Source organism: Sinocyclocheilus rhinocerous, unplaced genomic scaffold, assembly GCF_001515625.1.
Source record: "Sinocyclocheilus rhinocerous isolate Xijiao unplaced genomic scaffold, SAMN03320098_v1.1 scaffold550, whole genome shotgun sequence".
NCBI classification, from domain to species: Eukaryota; Metazoa; Chordata; class Actinopteri; order Cypriniformes; family Cyprinidae; genus Sinocyclocheilus; species Sinocyclocheilus rhinocerous.
The window spans coordinates 533964-553738 of NW_015667382.1; the positions used below are offsets into that span (position 1 = coordinate 533964).

A 19775-nucleotide genomic window follows, 5' to 3' on the forward strand; every position below is an offset into this window, starting at 1 on the left:
CTCTGATGTTGTACAAGACCGCTGCCTTTAAATTATATTAAAGAATGATATGTCATACATATTTTGAGTATAAAGTGAATCTTTTTTTAATTTTTTTTTATTGTAGATCCAAACAGGATTGTCTGCATTCCGTTTCTAGTTAAAGGGTTATTTCACCCAAAAATTAAAATTCTTTCATTAATTACTCACCCTCGTGTTGTTCCAAACCCGTAAGACCTTCGTTCATCTTCGGAACACAATTTAAGATATTTTTGATGAAATCTGAGGGCTCTCTGACCCTCCCATAGACAGCAAGGTAACTACCACGTTCAAGGTCCAGAAAAGTACCAAGATGATCGACAAAGTAGTCCGTGTGACATCAGTGGTTTAACCGTAATGTTACGAAGCTACGAAAATACTTTTTTTGCGCAAAGAAAACAAAAATAACAACTTTATTCCACATTTTCGTCTCTACTGCATCACTTGTGGATGTGCCTGACCCAGATCCGGCATGATAGCATTGAACACAAGACGAAAATGTGGAATAAAGTCATTATTTTTGTTTTCTTTGCGCAAAAAACGTATTCTTGTAGCTTCGTAACATTACAGTTGAACCACAGATGTCACATGGAGTACTTTGTCCATCATCTTGGTACTTTCCTGTGCCTTGACCGTGGTGGTCAGAGAGCCCTCAGATTTCATCAAAAATATCCTAAATTGTGTTCCGAAGATGAAAGAAGGTCTTACGGGTTTGGAACAACACGAGGGTGAGTAATTAATGACAGAATTTTCATTTTTGGGTGAACTATCCCTTTAAAGATCTAAGGCATGACAACGTTGTACTAAAGACTGAAAAGTTTTTCGTTTGCATTTTTGAAAAGTTTCGCATACAGACGACATTGTCAAAATGATCCCTGTTCACACGGATCTACAAAAATGACTAAAAACACTGTATTATGTACGCCAGGCCAGTAAGTGGCGATGTCACTTTGTAAAGAAACACTACACACCTGCATAACTGAACAGGTAATAAGCGTGAGTATGATGTCACTGTTTTCCCAAATTTGTGTTTCTGTAGTTTACACCGAGACGATAAATGATATTGTTTTCAAATTCTTGCACTTTGAAACTCTTTTTCAAAAACGTGCCTTTTCAGGCCTGTTTCCTGTATCTAGTTTAAAATGGTGTTGTGTAAATCTAGTGCAGCCTGTAGTGGCAGTTGAAGCTGCGCAGACTACAGATTGGCATACAGATGGCACTTCAAGGTGGGTAGGGAGGCTCTTCTCATTCTAGCTTAAAAGAAGGCCATTTGGGGATTTTCTGGGGATACATTTGTTATGTGTTAAAAAAATAAAATTCACAAAAATATTAAACTGACAGCCCTAAAAATAACACAAACAGAAGAACAGGAATTTACATTAAGCAAAAAAATTATAAATATCCTATGATTTAGCTTCTGCAAGCCACCCATTTTCTAGATTTACTGCCCTGCATACTCATTTTCTCAACTAAATTCATGAAGTGCCACTTTAGTGAAGTACGCTAGGCATTTATTATCTATTTTTTCTTCACAATCGACTTTTATTTAGGATCATGAGAAACATACTTTTATAAATGGTATTTAAACATTAAATCCATGAAGTAGTAGTATTTTACACTAATACCATGGTAAGTGAAATGAACATTACATTTACCTTTATTCTCTCTATGTTAGCTTCTATCCGTAGCTGTTGAACAGTCCTTCTGGCCTGGGCTATATTATTAGAGCTTTGCATCTTAGACGACATCTTCGATTATCTTCACAGACCTGAAAACAAACGAAAAGTTGATTTTGACATGCATTATAAGCAGCCTGCAGAACATCAAAGTTACACATCATTCAGGTCCCATGATTCATGAACTACACACAACAGAATTCTCTTACAAAGCATGCAAAACAGGAAATTAGCCTGTATGTACATGTTAACACACGTAGTGAGGTACACAGGGCCCCTTTGACTCCTGCATGTGTTTAGTGTGTCAGGCCCCCAGCGAGGGGCTTTTCACTGGGTCTGCTTTACGACTGCAGGAGGGAGAACTAAAGCAAGCTGTGTGTGTTTGAACAGATGATCACATGCTGCCAGCGGTTCAGTCTCTGCAGCTACTGTCTGTTCCTGCAGAGCACACCTTCCGTAAACCATCGTCACCGGTTACTCTGCCAACTCATCTTACTTACACAATGAGCACATGTGCACAAGTGGAGAGAGACAGAGTCAGCAGTGCAGTCGCTCAAGCAGAAGCAGTTGTGCAATGTAAACGGTATAAAAAAACGGAAATGGTGGAGTCAAACGGGTGGTCTCTCATCAACCAGGAGATAAAAAGAGGACGGTTAGCCTTCTAACTTCCTAAATTTAGTGAGAATGAAATAAAGCAATGTTGATCAGAATCAGAATCAGAATGAGCTTTATTTATTTTATTTATTTTAATGAGCTATTGCTACAAATATACCCCAGCGACTTAAGACTGGATTTGTGGTCCAGGGTCACATATAACATTTAATAATATAAATATAAAATATAAAATTAAACATATATAAAGTAATAAATATAAACAAATATTAATATAAGTAAAAATATGCATACATTAAAACAATGTATGTAGACTTGATGTATTTCATTTAGGTAACTTTTTTATTGGTAATATTCAAGAAAACGGTCAAGTACACTGTAAAAAATTATTGTGATTTTAACAGTAAAAGACTAAAAATGCTACAGTAAAAATCTGTTAATTGGTTATCAGTAAGTTTCCATACTATATACGGTGAATAACTGTAATTATATTTAATGTAATTTTACAGTAAAATACTGTTAAAATTATGGTTTTTGGAAGTGAAAAAGAAAGTCATTGTATAACTTACAGTGAAAAACCGTAAATTGACACTCCCAGAATTCCCTGCATGACACTTCATATTTTATGTTTTTTCGTTGAAATAACTGTTTCTGCTTAGTTTTTTCTTATCAGTTGTGTACATTATGGTTTTATCTTACATCTAATGTTGTTAAATTAATGTTTATTGCTACAGTATGTGGAAAATAATGTGTTTTTTTAACCTTAAACCGCATAAACACATTTCATTACACCAAATACATAAAATAATGTTCTTTTTAGCAACATATGAGCCCTTTAATGAAATACGTTTTTTTATTGTGAATTTAAGTTAAATCTGTAAAACCTAAAATGTTGCTACCATATTTTTAACGGTGAAGTTCTGGCAACCACAGCTGCCGGTATTTTACCGTAAATGTCACAGTGTAGACTCAAGTCACATTTATTCATACAGCGCTTTATAAAATTCAGATTGTTTCACAGAAAAAAAACAGGAAAATATCAAGTGTTGTAAAATGTCAATAAATATAAAGTGACTTCAATTTCAACTAAAACAGCTCTATTGAAGACAATTGTCATTATTGAGGTCATTTCAATGTTGATTCGGTTCAGTTCAATGGCAGTGTCTATGTTACAAAGTTCATAAATTCTGAAACTGCTTTATACTTTATCCAGGTATAAAGCAGCTCTAAAGAAGACAATTGTCATTATTCAGATCAAATGAGTTCAACAATGATTCAATTTTGTTGAATAACTGTCAATGTTTCAAAAGTTAAGTCCTTAATGAACAATGAGACATCTCCAAAGACAGCTCTACCAAAAAAGTAATAATGTCATTATCCAAATCAGTAATAAAGAACATAAAACAATATACTGAAACTTGTTTTATTTCTCTCTTTTTATTGTCAATACAATTGTTTCATTGATATTGATTGATAATGAAACAACCCTGCTGAAAAAATAGAAACCATCACAGAAATGCCACTACAAATACCATTACAAACATTACAAACCATCAATTTTCAACATTAAAAATGGTTTCCTGTACTGTAGTGTGTTTTGGGACATATTCCATTAGGATTTAGTGGTTTTAACAAGCCACCAATAGAAGAAAACCAATTACCAATAGAGACCAACAGGCGCCATTACAATTTCCATTAAAACCAGTACAATTCCCATTATAGCCAGTAAAACCATTACAAATTCTGTGATGGTTTCTATTGTTTTGTTTTGTTTTTCAGCACGGTTTAGCAACACAACAGATTCTTGATTCTTGTTTGATTCTTGTTTCGCTGTTCATGTCTGATGTAGACAAGTTGTAAGTGTCGGTTTTAACAACATGGGAAATGTTTAACAGAGTGGCTTCTATATTGCTACATGGTCAGCCGCATAATCTCTAGCACAACAAACCCTGATATCCTACTTCCTGAGAAGCCCGGACATAGCTTTATCAAGAATTGTGAGGAAGAGTGTATGGCTGTCTCCTGTTCCACTGGCACAGTGCTGGTATCTCTACACAGAGGTCCGTGTTGGGGGGTGACCTTATCTGGCCGCACACCAGACATACTTAGAAGGGGTTAAGAGGTTTGGATAACAGCTAGTTGTTAATGCAGTGACATAATTAGTGTGAGACAGAGGCCATAGTTGCTCCCACAAGCCCTGAGGTCAAGGGGCCATTCATACATTACGGTCCAGAGAACAAACTGTTTAGCTGCAGCTTAACAAGCATAGACAAAACATGACACCTCTGATGATAGCAGTTTACTAACGATTACATCTTCCGGACAATATAGCATCCCAGGTTGCTAATTTTATTTTAGTCAAGAATTGATCAAATCAACTGTTTGCATCCATGTCTTTTTCTTAAAGGCAGGAAATGGCAAATCTGATTAACAATGCATGCCTTTACATGCAGTTATAATTGAGCACATATTGTGTGCATCTCTATTGAGGTATACAACACAATATGTTATTGAAGGAATAAAAATTGAAGAATTAAATACTCAATGCTGGTAAGTGTGATTAGCACTGTGATTTTTTTTTTGATTAGTATGTATTTATGTGTTTAATCATTCTGTATTAATATTTTGTCTTATATTTTCTCTGAGATTTATATAAAAATAACTTTTATATAAATATTACAATTATTTTTATTTTGCTTTATGTTAGTCTGTTTTGAGAAAAAAAAATGTTTATTCTATATTCTATATTATTATTTATTCTATATATTTATTCTAAAAACCCAACAAGATGAGCAAACCACATTGTTTTTCTTTGGTTTTGACATCAAAACACAAATATATACAGTATATGTACATGGTGGGGGGAAAATGTAATTTTAATATCATGGATTACTGTTTTAGCTTTTATTAGTTTTATATTTTGAATTAGCTTTAATGATTAGATTTTCCATTTTCATTTTATTTTTAGTTCAAGTTTATAATTTTGTTGTGTTTTTGTGATTTTCATTAGTTTTTTATTTTTTATTAATTTTTAAACATTTTAAATGTAGTTATTTTTTCAGTTTTAGTTATTTTAGTAAATCAAGCCAACTGAAAGAAAATGAAAAATGATGTCTTGGCAACTAGTTGAAATAAAATAAGTTTAATTTATATTTTATTTTATTTCAGTATACAGTTATTTTATTTCAAGTAACTAAAACTTGGCCAGAGCTATAATAATAATAATAGTTCATTTTATTTATAGGCGCCTTTCAAAACACTCAAGGACACCTTACAAATAATAAAATACATAATAAATGAAAAGAAAATGCACAATAAAACACAAAACTATATCAATCAGAATAAGCTAATGTGTTTAATTTACTTCGATTAAAACAATAATTCTTACTTTTTTAATGTTATAAAAGAGTCTGATTTAATCTGAAATCGCACCAGTCCGAGTTGAGCAAATGCAAAAGACAATGTCATTTGTCCAAGGACAGATTGTGTTCAGCTGATCTCATTCAAGGTTGAGTAAGAATACAGCTCTGTGAAAGGGTACAGTGTTCCTGTGAGGTAATGGTTCATTCGCTCAGAGTGGCTCTGAGGGACAACGAGTCAATTTTCTGCAGACGCAGCACAGAGAGCACAACTGTGACGCAGACAGACACGGCTCAAGAGATGTGCCCAATCTGCCCATCAAACTCACTCGTGACCTCTGACCCCTCAGGCCGATTGTTGTGCTCATCAACTCACACCAGTCAAGCAGAGGTTCACGTGACAATGTGATTAACCGCCAAAACCAGCACCCAGAGAGCCTTCCAGGAGACCACATCCGTTTCATTAACCCACTCCCTCCTCTCCCTGCAGTATAAATGATTAAAGATGTGTATGAATGTATAAATAGTGAAGGAACAGGAAGAGACTCAGAGGAGAAAGGGTTCGTTATAACTGCATATCCGGACCCACGGGATTTCATTCATCCCTCTCACGTTCATCATGATAAAACCCTTCATTTGCTCTAGAATTTGTCCTTTCTGTGCTGGGAAGTCAGTGCGTGACGTTTCCGCCACTAAAGTGCTCTTAGCATTTGCCCTCTGCTGTCTACGCAACACTGGCTTTGAATCATCCAGCAGGTTAAACGCTGTCTTAAATGCAGAGTGGACACAGGATGCCGGCCAGTACAGCTGGCCGCTGAAGAGAGAGGACACTCGAGGTGCACTTAACTGTGCCGGACGGCTCATCTGGACGTCTCGACTGTAATTACAGCTTTAGAGAGAGAGAACCAACAGTCAAGCACACTCTAAAAGCTCAGGCTGACGCCGCAGCATTCAGTCTTTTGTTACATCTCTCTCACCTCTGCCCTCGCTGCGACCCTGCCCCCAAAAACAACTGTGACGCTTCAAGAGTGAAGGCCTGTTCACACTAACAAAATGTGGATTTTCATGTGCAAACTCTCTGTTCAGACCAATGCGAAAAAAGGGTAGCTGATAGAGCTGTGCAATTCATCAAAATACAATTTCGATTTCGATTTTCGGCTTCCAACGATTATGAAAATACAATAATAGAGATAAAACAATTATTGCTCCCTATACACTCCTCCATAAAAGCCCAAACTTCAAGTGCAAATCAGTAAAATCGCGTAACATGACTTCCGCAAAATGGGACATGCTTGATTTATTCATGTTTAGATGTATTCGTGTTCTGTGAATGCGCTCTGTCACGGAAAAGAACACAGACATGTAAAGTGAACTTTTAGCTTAAGGTGCGTGTGCTTAAACAGTCAAATACATGCAAAAATGTGTCAAAATGTGGCACTTGGTGATTATTCATGTAAACCCTCCTCAGTTAGGTCTTAAGTGAACATAAACAGTTAAGAATGAAAATAAGTGTGTAACAGTATATTGGATCCGTGCAGCTCTTAAAGCGACAACAGGTATTATTCCTTCTGCCGTCTGTGTGCATAATATTAATCAAACAACAAAATACAAAGAGAAAATTACTCACTGCTCTTGACTGAATGATTTTTGTAGCTTTAATAAGAAGTTTAAAAAGTTTAATTCTTACAGTGAAGACTATGCTGTTTTATTTTACATTCGATTATTCAATTTCTGTAGTAGCCTGTTAGCTGAATACTTTAGACTAAAAACCTTAAAGCACTGTTTGTTTCATTTGTATCTTTTTTTCTATTGTATTTGACCTTAGGCTTTTGTTTTTATTGTATTACTGACTATTTATTTTTCAATCATTTTTGAGGACTTTTTTTAAATTATTAATTTACCCTAGTATTCTGCTGTGGTATCGAGAATTGTGAAATTTTGCTGGTATCTAAAATATAGATGTTGTAGCAACCTTATTTACAGAATATATATATATAATTAATTAGCTTGCATCTGGGAACGCAACATCTTCTTGTAATGAGAAGCACTTATCAACAAAGAATAAGCCTTTTTACGTTTTTTTATTATAAAATTGCTATTATTATTATTATACAGCCATAGTAATATATAATTACAGAATTGACCCAAAATTAGGGATGCACCGATACCACTTTTTCCAGTACTCGCCCGATACCGATATGCATCTGCACCGCCACGCGCTCAATCCGCTCAGCGTGCTTTGCTTATCAGCTCGCGCACATCAGCTATACAGTCAATACTGAATGTTTAACATTATAGATTGCATACATATACTTCGTAGACATCCTTAATCTCTAATAACTCCATTCTGCTGTCTGTTGTTCTGTTGTCTGTGTTTCATTGTCTGAATATGGCACTTAACACATGCTGTGTGGTATCGGCGTTTGATATCGGGGCATTTTAAAGAGTATGAGTACGAGTACAGGAGCTCAGTATCGGCCCGATAGGTGCATCCCTACCCAAAATTGAGCAGCTCTACTAAATTCAGCAAACTTGGATTTTTTAAATCACAATTTCTATCAGAATCGATGGTATGCATGGTATGCAAATGTTTCTGCCAGTCTAAACAGATGCATTAACAGCCGTAACAAAAAAAGACTGAATGAAATAAGTTGTTGCCAGTGTTCGAACTATACCGTGGACTTTGGGGGAGGCCACTTGTTTTTGTTTTTATAACGGGTTGGGGGGATTCGTGCGCTTGCGCGTGCCTCAAAAGAGGGCTTACAATGACTTACAAAGATACATAACAGCTACAAGTGTATGCACTACATTCTTTATGCAAGCACTATATAGGATAAATCACTATACAGGATTTACTCTATTATACTTTATCGACACGAATTGATAGGTGAAACAACAAACAGCCATCCACAAATAGTCTATAAACAAAGCATCAGGCTGTCTTTGAGTTCACATGAACAACGGTTAAAGTTACTCGTCGTCAGGCTACAGAAGAATACCATAATTCCTCCATTGAATTAGGCCTAAGACATCGAGAGTCACGCAGACCTATAACAACCCAGCCACAACACATAATTGCGAATAACATGCCTTACTTTAACACAGAATCGACCACAGAGTCCAGCGTTTATATTTTTTCTACGAATCTTTGAGTTAACATGTACTAAACATGAGTGGAATTTGCACCGCAGCGCCCCCACACCTTGATGCTCATGACAAGAATAGCATGTATAGTTATCTTTATTGAAGTGAATTAGGTTTAAATCGCCGTCATGCATGAATGAATGATATTTTTGCAATTTTACACATAATAATCCACGATGATCACATTACACAAAACTGAAATTGCACGTCAAAATAACACATTTTCAATATTTTTTGAGACCCCCCAAAATTTCACAAATCACGTTTTCAGGGGAACCCATGTCTTATTAAGGGGAGCCAAGCTCCCCCTAGCTCCCCCGTAGTTCGCACCCTGGTTGTTGCATTTGGATAGCTGCCTGGTGCTCATCTAACGACGGAGGTCAGGAGGGGTTGGCTGGATGTTTGTATGTCTTGCAAACGTGTAGAAACAGTGTGAGAGAGGGCGAGTGAGATGACAGAAAGAGAAGGGACTGTAACCGGCTTTGAAGTGTGTGACTCGAGCTGAATCACTAACAAACAACAAGAAGGGGAAACTAAGTAAGACCACCAAAAGGCAGAGTACAGACCACCTTGGGGCACAGAGCAATACTGCTGCTGACTGAGCTGCCCACTGGGCCACCCACACCTCTGCAGACGGGCCCGCGCCTCCCTCCCACTCTGGCTCTGCCGTTGCCTGCTGGATCTCAGCCAGGACCAGCGCTGGCATACTGAGACCACCACAGCGGTGACACAGAGAGCGGGAAATGACTTTCAAAACTATTTTACAAATTATAAATTAAATCTTTACATTTTCAGAAGAACAAGTCTGTCACTGTAATGCATGGTTAGTAAGGGTTGATATGTTGTTAGCATTATGGGAGGTTGCAACGGCCTTGCTAGGTGGATGCTAACCGGCTTGCGTAAAAAACAACAACAAAAACACCTGAAGTCTCAAAAATGCTTGGGTCCCTGACTCAATGTAAATGTTTGTTACAATCCAAAAGCATTTAGAAAAGTAATAGTATTTCTTCTCAACAACCTGCATGATTAAGGTATGTTGCAGCCATGCAATGGTACAAATGTTGTCTGATTCACAAGCAAATGACTCTTTTGAGCAAATTCTGTTCAATTGTTGGACTATTAATGAATAAATTGTAAGACTTATTGTACAAAATCATAAGATACTGGACTGAATCAGTCAGCACTTAAGTAGCTTACTGAATCAACATTAAAGGGACAGTTCATCATTTACTCACCCTCATGTCGTTTCAAACACATAAGACTTTTGTTCATCTCCAGAAAACAAATGAAAACATCTTTAATATTCTCTATCATTTTTCTCTATCCATTGAAAGTACACACAGCCAAAACTTTCAGGCATTGAAAAGTTAATAAAGACATCAAAATATAATCTATATGAAGCAGTTTAATCCAAGTCTTCCAAATTTTGATGAAAAGAAATAATTCACATATATCAACACACATACAGCACATCAAAAATGGTAAATTGACAAATAAACTTGCTTGCTTAATGAGTGAGAACCAATGAGGTTTGTTCTCGCGCATCAAGAATGCATGGTTTAGCTTCTGCTTACCATATTGGATTGTCCGGTTTTTTTGTCTCCTTTTTGCAGGTTTTGGTAATATAAAAAAAACATTAAAACAATATTTCTGTATTTTATTACAAAATTATTATATAATTAATTAATATATAATGTTCACTATTTACAGAGGGAAAATTGTATTGCACAAAAATATATATATATCGATAGATAGACTGAAAGAGAGATGAGGGAAGGGTGGATAAACACTAGTAGGAGCAATAGTAATAATGATACTTGCCTTAGCAAATACAGCTAATAACTACCCCCACTGACTTTAGGCATGACATTTTTTTTTTTTTAAATGCATTTCTCAGTACTACTATGTACTCTATGCCGCAAGAGTATTTGTTGGTATGTACACTACTGTACGCCTTTCACATTAACGTTATTTATATTCACACACTGCACTAGGAGTTTTTTTTACAAGACTTGAGGAGAAATATATATACAGCTGCGTTTCCAATGCTCAGACAGGAATTTGTCGGCTGGTCGTACCTCACATGAGAGTCCTTGACCACAGTGACAGCCCAAGTCTGACTGGACCACCATCGCTGGGACAGAATCCAGCAAGTATGCACATGAAGTCTTTAGCATTCTGAACATAACGTCTTAAGATGTACATGAATTGAGCACTGTGTTCCTTAGTGACTGGGTGGCGGCGTGGGTTACAAAGTTCTAAGAAGAACAAGCTATTTTTTTTATTAATCTGTCCCACAGTGTTCTTTTGCCAGGTCTATTATCTCTCCTTCACACGGCCTGATTGCTAAGCAACGGTTATGGCTAAAATTGTGCCTTGTGCTGCTGTAACACAGTAAGGCTGGATGCACAGTGCACAGAAAGGACAATGAGGACTGTGCTATCAGAGAACCGACGCACTCCAGCTTGTAAAGCGGGAGATATCTTATGGCTAGACAGCAAAACATGGTAGGCCGAGGTAACCAGTTTAACAGCATCCTCATGGGAGCTAATCTCCGAGAGCCAGATATTATCAGACAGACAGACTGAAGCCATGAAGCGTGGGGAAGAAGGGAGACAGCCTCTTTCACAGTGACGCAGGGCTTTGGGAAGAGAAAGAGGGGGTGAGGAGTGTTGACAGAGGTGTGTACGTGCATGTGTTTGTTTAAATGGAGAGATGGGAGTCACAAAAAAGATTCCCACCCACATAAAATTGCTGAACACTTTAGCGCTGACTGTGAAGGTAATTCTATAGATAAGAGCACATTAAGATACTTGATCATGACAGACAAACGATGACAGATTGTGTGAATGCCTTAGAGGTGTCAGGTATAGGCACTAAGCAGAGGTTGTTTAATTTACAGTGTGTACTCGGGACATTTAGCCAGTGAGTCACAGCTTGTGAGTTTCTCCCATGTCTCCAGAGTGTCTAGGACTGAGGGAATGAAGAAAAGAGGTGAAAAGTAAATGAACACCTACATCCCTGACACATCCGGGACAGTAAGACTCCAACAGCCTCCACCATGTCTAATTCAGACAGTATTCGTTTTTTCTCTTCTTCTTTCTGGCTATGGCAACAATTATACTGTCACACCTTGAAGTGTGAGTCTCGAAATGTCATGTTCACACAGAATAAAAATCTCATATCATTATTAATGCAACTGTAGAGCAAATGCAGCGTAAACGCATTCATGCCACCTCTGAGCTGCATTAAACCGTCTGTGTAACTACATCTAAATGTCACTGTTTGTTTGTTTTTCACATTTGCTGGCACAGAAATTTTAGTATCTGATGTGAGCACACCAGACAGTGCTGGAACAAGTAAAAGTGCAGCGGTAAAATGCATTTGATCTCTCAGTCCCCAAACGCACAGACATCAGATCTCTCCCTTCTCACACATTCTTCAAGCTGGCCCGCACACAGCTCTGCCCAATGCAATGTGGACGGGCCAGGTGAGAGACTTCAGAGACTCCGACTTCACTTTCAAGTGTATGAGCATCTCGCCACATCTGCACGGCAGGACGAGAGCCAAAGGAGAGAATCGCCATCAAATGCAGCGGAGAGGAAGGATGTTTGCATTTGGGATGGGCGGCCCTTCTGAGGTATGGTGGGGCAGGAAATGGTGCGGCACAGAAGGGAGAGTTCAGTCAGGAACAACCAGATGCAACATCAATGAACGAACCCACCATATGCTTCTATTAATATACCAGTATGGCACAAAGAGAGATGGGTGGGGGAGAGAATGCAGACCTGCAGTAGAAGTCTGTTTGCTTTTAGACCTTGGCTATTGAACGAGACAATCTGGCCATCTTAAATGGGTTGAGGGTGTGCGTGCACCTTGAAGTGGCCTCAACTGGCCTTTTGTAACATTTTTTCCCGTTAAGTCCACTTGTACTTGGAAGTTTGTGCCAAAAGCAGAGGCTCCACCCTTGCCCTTACTCTTAAAAGTCAGCATGAAATTAAAATTCATTTTTTAAATGCATGGACTATTCATCCATGCTTATGTTTTTATTTATACATTTATTTTACTTAGTAATTTTTAAACAACGTCGTAACTCAATTGTTTCTTGAAACAACAGACTTCTCTTTGTGATGTATGCCAAACTTCTCCAATCATTTTGTCCGCTTAAACTTTTCTTACAATCAACAGCAAGCTCACATTCAAATGTAGTACATCTGGATTTAATTCATACTAACCATTTTCATATTATATAGATACTTTTTTATAGCATACTTTTTTTAACGGTCGCAAAGTAAGTTTCAAACCAAATGCAGTGCTATGACTATGTAGCATGTGATTTCAGATGCAGCTAAAAAGTTTCTAGTATGCTAAAGACCATGATAAGGTGGTTCTGCTATATTTTTAATTAGAGTTGGGGCTAACTAGATCGGGCACCCCTTTTTAAAGCAGTGAACAGTGGAAATAATTTGTTGTTTTCCTAGTACTGATATTTACGCAATAACTTCATGAAAGTTCATCTCCAGATGAGTCACTGGCCCCGTTTACACCAGGAATTATAATGCATTTACATCGATACAATCACAAGTAGACAATGCTAAACAGGGTCTAAAATATTTTGAGCTTGTCCACTTTTAACCACTTCCAGAGGTAGTCAAAAACTCATTCAACTGGATTGCTTTTGTGATATAGACGCTCATATGGTTAAAAGATTTGAACAGCCACAAAAGGTCACCTACTTTTGAGTGTTCTGAGCATTTTGAGAAAACGCACCTGATTCAAACTTTGCTATGTTGTGCCAAAACACATGATTATTTTCGTTTGTGATATAGACGCTCATATGGTTAAACGATTTGAACAGCCACAAAAGGTCACCTACTCAACAAAACTTTTGAGTGTTCTGAGCATTTTGAGAAAACGCACCTGATTCAAACTTTGCTATGTTGTGCCAAAACACATGATTATTTTCATCTCCTTTCCATTTGCTTCCTTTCCTGCTCGTAAGCAGCGTAACAGCTTCATTCATTCAGTCTTACTTGTGCACTGAACTCGTCAGCCCACAAAAGTACAAAATAGGAAGGGAGGGTCTAGACAAAATCTGAACATAAGTTGCCATAAGAGATGCCTTTAAAAGGCATGCTAAGACATGTTAAGATATGTCACAGCTGACCACTTATGATCAGATCACTAAAAACATCTTAATACCAAATGGAAACAGGGCCAATAAGGTATATACAACAAATGGGACAGCAAAAAACATCCAGGAACATGCAACTGCTGAAACTGACTCAGAGTTTCGTTGTGTTCTTTTGTGGCATCAGCAGCTTTTATCCTCACTGTCACTGTGGTAAGTGCACTGACAAAGAGACAAACATTTTAAATCACTCGACATCTTCAGAGCTGCTGGTGGCCTGTCACCTTTTCTTCACCCTACTGTTTATGTTATGTTATGTATAAGTGCATCTTTAAGGAGATGAAAGAGGATGGGTGAGTCATGCAAAGGTCATATTTTATGACAGTGTGCATGCTCACCTTCGTTGAAAGCCTGTATGTGCAGATCACAGCTTTTGTTTGGGTCTTAGGTGTTTTATCGTGGAGTGGAGTTTGATAGGGGGCTCTGTGTGTGGTGAGAAAGAAAGGATTTCTTCTGTCTCTGTACAAACAGAACGTGCACTATAAAGCATTGACTCACCTTTATAAACCTGATAACACATACCAGACATGAAGACGAGCAGTCTGTCTGGACCCTGTTTGTTCTTCAACGATGCACAACAGACACTTTCATTTCACGGTTCATGCTATCAAAGCGGATCATTATATTCAGTGATCTCTGCATGCAGACAATAAGGAAGCTGTGGTTGCATGTGTGCTTCAGTGTTAAATATACGAGAAGGATTGCATCAAGGTTACCAGAAATGACAGTAGCGCATATAAGTTTTCCAGTTCCTCAAAATCTCAAATACTCATTGACTTGGTGAGAAAATGTTGCACTGGTGAACTCTGCTTGTGAGGTCTACATTTATCTTCTGGAAGTAGAAGAATGTCTGAATCCCAGCCAAGTACACCACTGCTGAGAAACAACACTCAAAGCATGTATGCAAGTATGAAAAAAATGCAAACCTGCGGGGCTGATGCTGACAAGAGCTCAATCCCATTTTTTTCCCTTCACACACCACTTCCTGGAGCCCTGAGCTCTGGGTTAGACTATTTTTGTGCTGCTCGAGCAAACACATTTAGGTCCTGCCAACGAATCCATTCCAAGTCTAGGGTCCAGGCCAGACTAAGCTCATCTCACAAGAATCCAGTTTCAAACTCACGGTTCCTCACATTAACACATACTGTGACTTCAAAAATATTTAGATACATAAGCCACATTTAAAATGTATAAATGCAATTGCATGAGATAAATCAAACTAAATCTGCAAAATATGTTTTGAGCTTGTTCCTGCTCGAAACTTACACATGGAAGAGTATCTTCATCAGTCATTATTTTTAAGTTTTTTAAATACTTTGTAACGTATTTTTGTAAAGTATTTTTAGCAAATATCATGCATTTTTAATTCATAATTATCATTAAAATGTTTGATAGGTTGTTTAACATGACATTTTACAAACTGAACTAACTAAAGCTCAAATTATCTGATATTTTATTGACCTTGTGACAAAGTTTATTAGCTGTAAAATAAATGCCACTTGCTGTAATCTAATACAATGTTAGTGATACTTTCTATGAATGTGCCTTAAAGTGTCTTAAAACATCAAATTCTCGAGGGCCAGTCAGATAAAAAAGTGCATATGTTGCTGTCCGACTTTGCATGTAAACTTTATTTACTCTCTGTATCTCTATGCAAACACCTAAATCTCTCCACAAACAGTCACATTAAAAGAGCAAAGCAAGGATTTGTATGAGCGCGCAGGCAATGTGTGCACACGTACAAAAGCACAATAGCTCATAACGTAAGCGAAAGCAGCACAGGATCAAGAAATTGCTGTAGATGTGAGTACAGTAAAGCTTTGGGTGTGTTCCTGAAACTGACCCATCAAGGATGCATGGCAAGGTAGTTTAGTCACCTTTTACCTTCTTTCCATTTAAAAACCATCTCCGTTGTGTTAAGAATTGCAGCTTACATTCATGACAATGACACCCTATAACAGATGCGCAGAGGCAATTGCTGTGAGATTTAGCTACAATGCAACACATACTTACTAATTTATGCATGCTGCAAACAAGTATGACTATTCTGTGCCAAACTGAGTGGAAAAAAGGAAACATGCATCAGTCTGTTTAGTAGTCTCAATCTGTGCGTCAGTGACTTGTATGCTAAGACGTCACATTTCCATCTAAATCTATGTTTACTCTCCAGTTATGTGCCAAGAACATCAAAGATGAAAGACAGTACTGACATACTATAGCAAAGTTATATTTAAATCTCCTAAAATCACCCTTACTTACCTCTACTTTGATCTATTTTAATTAACCCATCCATATGCACAAAAATATTCCTACAACTATTTGCTGTTTCTTAAGAACTGTTATGACAAGCAAACAGTGCAGATGAGATTATGAGATATTTCAGTGGAATTGACAGCAGGCATGAGACATACTGCAGAAAAAGGACAGTGATGGCATGAGGTAGGAATGTGAGGTGCAGCTCCACACACACACATAGGCACACATTTTTACAGTAGAAGAGTCCATTCTTATCTCTTAAACATGGTGTCACATGTACACTGTGAGGTTATATACTCGTGTTATCTTTTAGATGGCGACAGTCTTTTACACACCCGTAAGAAAAGAAAAAAGAAAAATCACAAATGTTTAGTATCTTCAATATCTCAATCGGTACTTCTAGACAACAATGACGTTATATGGGGGGCAAATAAGGAATTTTGCAAGCCTCCTATGGTAAACAACCATATTAATCTCACATGTGTCCTCTAGAGTTTATGAAAATTCAACAGTATAACAAACTCTGCTCATATTTGCCAAGATACTATAATAAAATCTGCAGTCAAAAGTCAGATATTCTAACAATTCTCAATGATTTCTTCTAAGACTAAATTATCTGAGTGAACTATGCTATAGAGCAGTGGTCGCCAACCCGTCGATCGCGATCGACTGGTAGATCTTTATCACTGTCCCAGTAGATCCCGAAAATAACAGTAAAATAAGTACAAAAATGCATTACATTTCTGGGGCTATATTAATGTATCACTGAAGGGAACTGTCTTGAGAAAAGTTTCGATGGCAATGGCATTTTCTTCTCCATATAAAGCGCAACTCTGCTTTGTTTACAACGGTAAACAAGGAAACGCTATATTGCCGGCGGTTCATAAGCAGTGTTGCCAAGTCCGCAGTTTTCCCGCGGAATTGGGCTACTTAACACTGTTGCCGCGGGTTGTTGTTCATGTCCGCGGGTTGAAGCGACCCAAATAACGTGATATTTAGCCCCTGGAATGTGAATTTTACTGGAAGATCCCCGCCGAAAAACGTGTATTTTACCCCCGGAATGCGATTTTTACAGGGGAACCCCCCTCGAAACACGATTGGACTAGTTTTATTGCGAAAACCTGGCAACCCTGTTCATAAGCGCCACCTGCTGTCAGAGAGTGCGTCTCATTCAGACCTGCTGTTGTTTCGCGCAGATGTTTTATGTAGCAAATAAATAACACCTAAAGTCAGACCATTCTGTTTTTGTTTTAAATCCTGAAATTAATCTAAATCAAATCAAAAACAACTGCCCGTGCAGATCATGATTAAAATGCAGTGGTTGCCTCTAATTTCAAATGGCTAGATATTTTTGTTTAAAGCCAGTTTGTTTGTTATAAAGCAAATAGCCAATAAATAAATTTGCTTAAAAATCAGTATCAGAATCCAATTTGCTAGTAAAAAAAAAAAGAAAGAAAAGAAAATCTGAATTCTGAATCAGCTATGACCGGCGCATCACTAATTAAAATACGAAGTAAAAGGCCTCAAATTTGAAGTACAATCTGGGATGTCTTTTTCTATCAATTCTTCAATAGGTAGATCTTGTCTTTCATAAAGGCCGAGGTCAGGGATCTTGGGCCTAAAAAGGTTGGTGACCACTGACTTACAGTCTAAAGATCATCGCCATACATTGTCAATTGCCCTCATTGCTGTTGTGTTTCATCAATCTGGCAACTCATGTAAGTGTTGAGTTTGAGGATGAGGGACTGGGAGAAACAAACTCTCTCCAATATTTTGAATTTGGAATACAGTACCTATTTTAACCGCTAGCTGTCAATATTACACACTGCACCTTTAACATATGAGTGTGTTTCTTCAACTTTTACCACCATCATATCTTAAGCGTTTCCATTAAGCACAATGCTTTGTTTTTTAGTTCATTAGGGGGATATAGCTGTTGACTCATTTGGCTTTGATCTGAGGAGAGAATCCTTCCATTGAAACAGATCTCATTATAAATGTGTATGACAGTAATTAACCAGCTCCTATAAGGCTTATTGTAGTAAGCCCACAACAACTTAAGTACATATTGATTTAGTCACTGTGAGTCCAGAACTACCATTAAATAAAACAGGAACCGAATCAATGATCATGGGATACGGCTGTTTAAAAGACAAACAGTGAATGCCTTTCCGGAAAGAAACACACTGAACACACTAATGCACAATGTTCTGAATCAGGCAGCAAAAGGGAAGGCAAAAAGTGCAATATTGCACAATTAGAGAGAACAAAGCAACTATATTAACTACCCACACACAATGCTTTAGTTCAGTTTGGATAAATAAAGACCAAATAATACAGGGAAATTCTATTTGGCTGATTAGTTGGTTCAGATTTCTTCCTATTGTCTCCCACACTGGGGTTCCACAAGCACAGCGGTTTATAAGCCACAGACTACAGACACTGGTGAGTCTCTGGCACCAGTCGCTGGCAGGATCTGCGGAGCCATGGGTTATTAGGATGCAGCCCAAAGGAAGGACACGGCCTTAGTCAATGCATCGGACCGACCCCGGATACCTCACAGTACAAGAAACAAATTAAATAGTGACCTAAGCTAACCAACAATGCCTCAAAGTCAACAAACAGCCTCCAGGCAAGCTTTAGTAAAGTGATCCCTCTAGTACTGTACCAAGGTCTGAGTTATTTAAGTCATTTACCTTAGTCACAATAATCTAACTGGGTTACAGTATCCATGCATTCAAATGTAAGGTTATACTGTATAACATTCAGGCCAAAAGTCTACATAAAATTGTATTCACAAGCCATTTTACTTTCATACTGGGACAAATTTTTTTAGATCAATTTAAAGAGAAAAAAAAATGTTTGGTGGGACCAAACTTTGTGAAAAAGAAGGACACTTCAGTATACTTTTATTAAGTTTATTATTATGGTATGTTATTATTAATAAGTGTGAACTTAAGTTTACTTGCATGTTAATTGCAATTAAATTAAAATGTATTATATCTTACATTTATATGACCCGCTTAAGTAGGACTTAAATACATCTTTATATGTAATTATTATTATGTTTTTTTTTTCATTATTCTATTGTCTTTGAAATAAGGTTTAAGTGCACTGCCGAACAAGCATTTATAGAAAACTAAAATATACTTAAATATACGTAAATATATTTGTAATGTCATTTCGATTCAAACTTATATGTCATGAATTTAAATATATTTAGAATTACACATTTGTAATGAAGTTGCAATTTTGTTCATTAAAAATGTATTATCTGTAAATGTAATTGAATTACACTACAGTTCAGATTTTAGGTACATGTGGTTTAGTATGTTAGTGAACACATTAAAATAAGTGCACTTCTTAAAAACAATGATTTTTAAAGTACACTTTAAAGTAAAACTTTTAATTTGACAGTATTACAAAGGGCACTTTTTAAGTGTTTAGAAACAGTCATGAAAGTATACTTTTTAAGTACACTTCAGTGGCCTTTTTTTTTTTTTTTTTTTTTTGTTTTTT

The 19775-nt window shown here is 37.2% G+C and overlaps 1 protein-coding gene across 1 annotated transcript in view; it reads right to left on the minus strand.

Moving 5' to 3' along the window:
* LOC107733896 (guanine nucleotide-binding protein G(I)/G(S)/G(O) subunit gamma-12-like) overlaps positions 1-19775 on the minus strand; it is a 56903-nt gene that overhangs the window by 5716 nt on the left and 31412 nt on the right. The window contains exon 2 of the mRNA XM_016545738.1: positions 1674-1786. Within this exon, the coding sequence (XP_016401224.1) occupies positions 1674-1766 (93 nt within the window). The 5' untranslated portion in view covers positions 1767-1786. The remainder of the gene's footprint in view (positions 1-1673; positions 1787-19775) is intronic.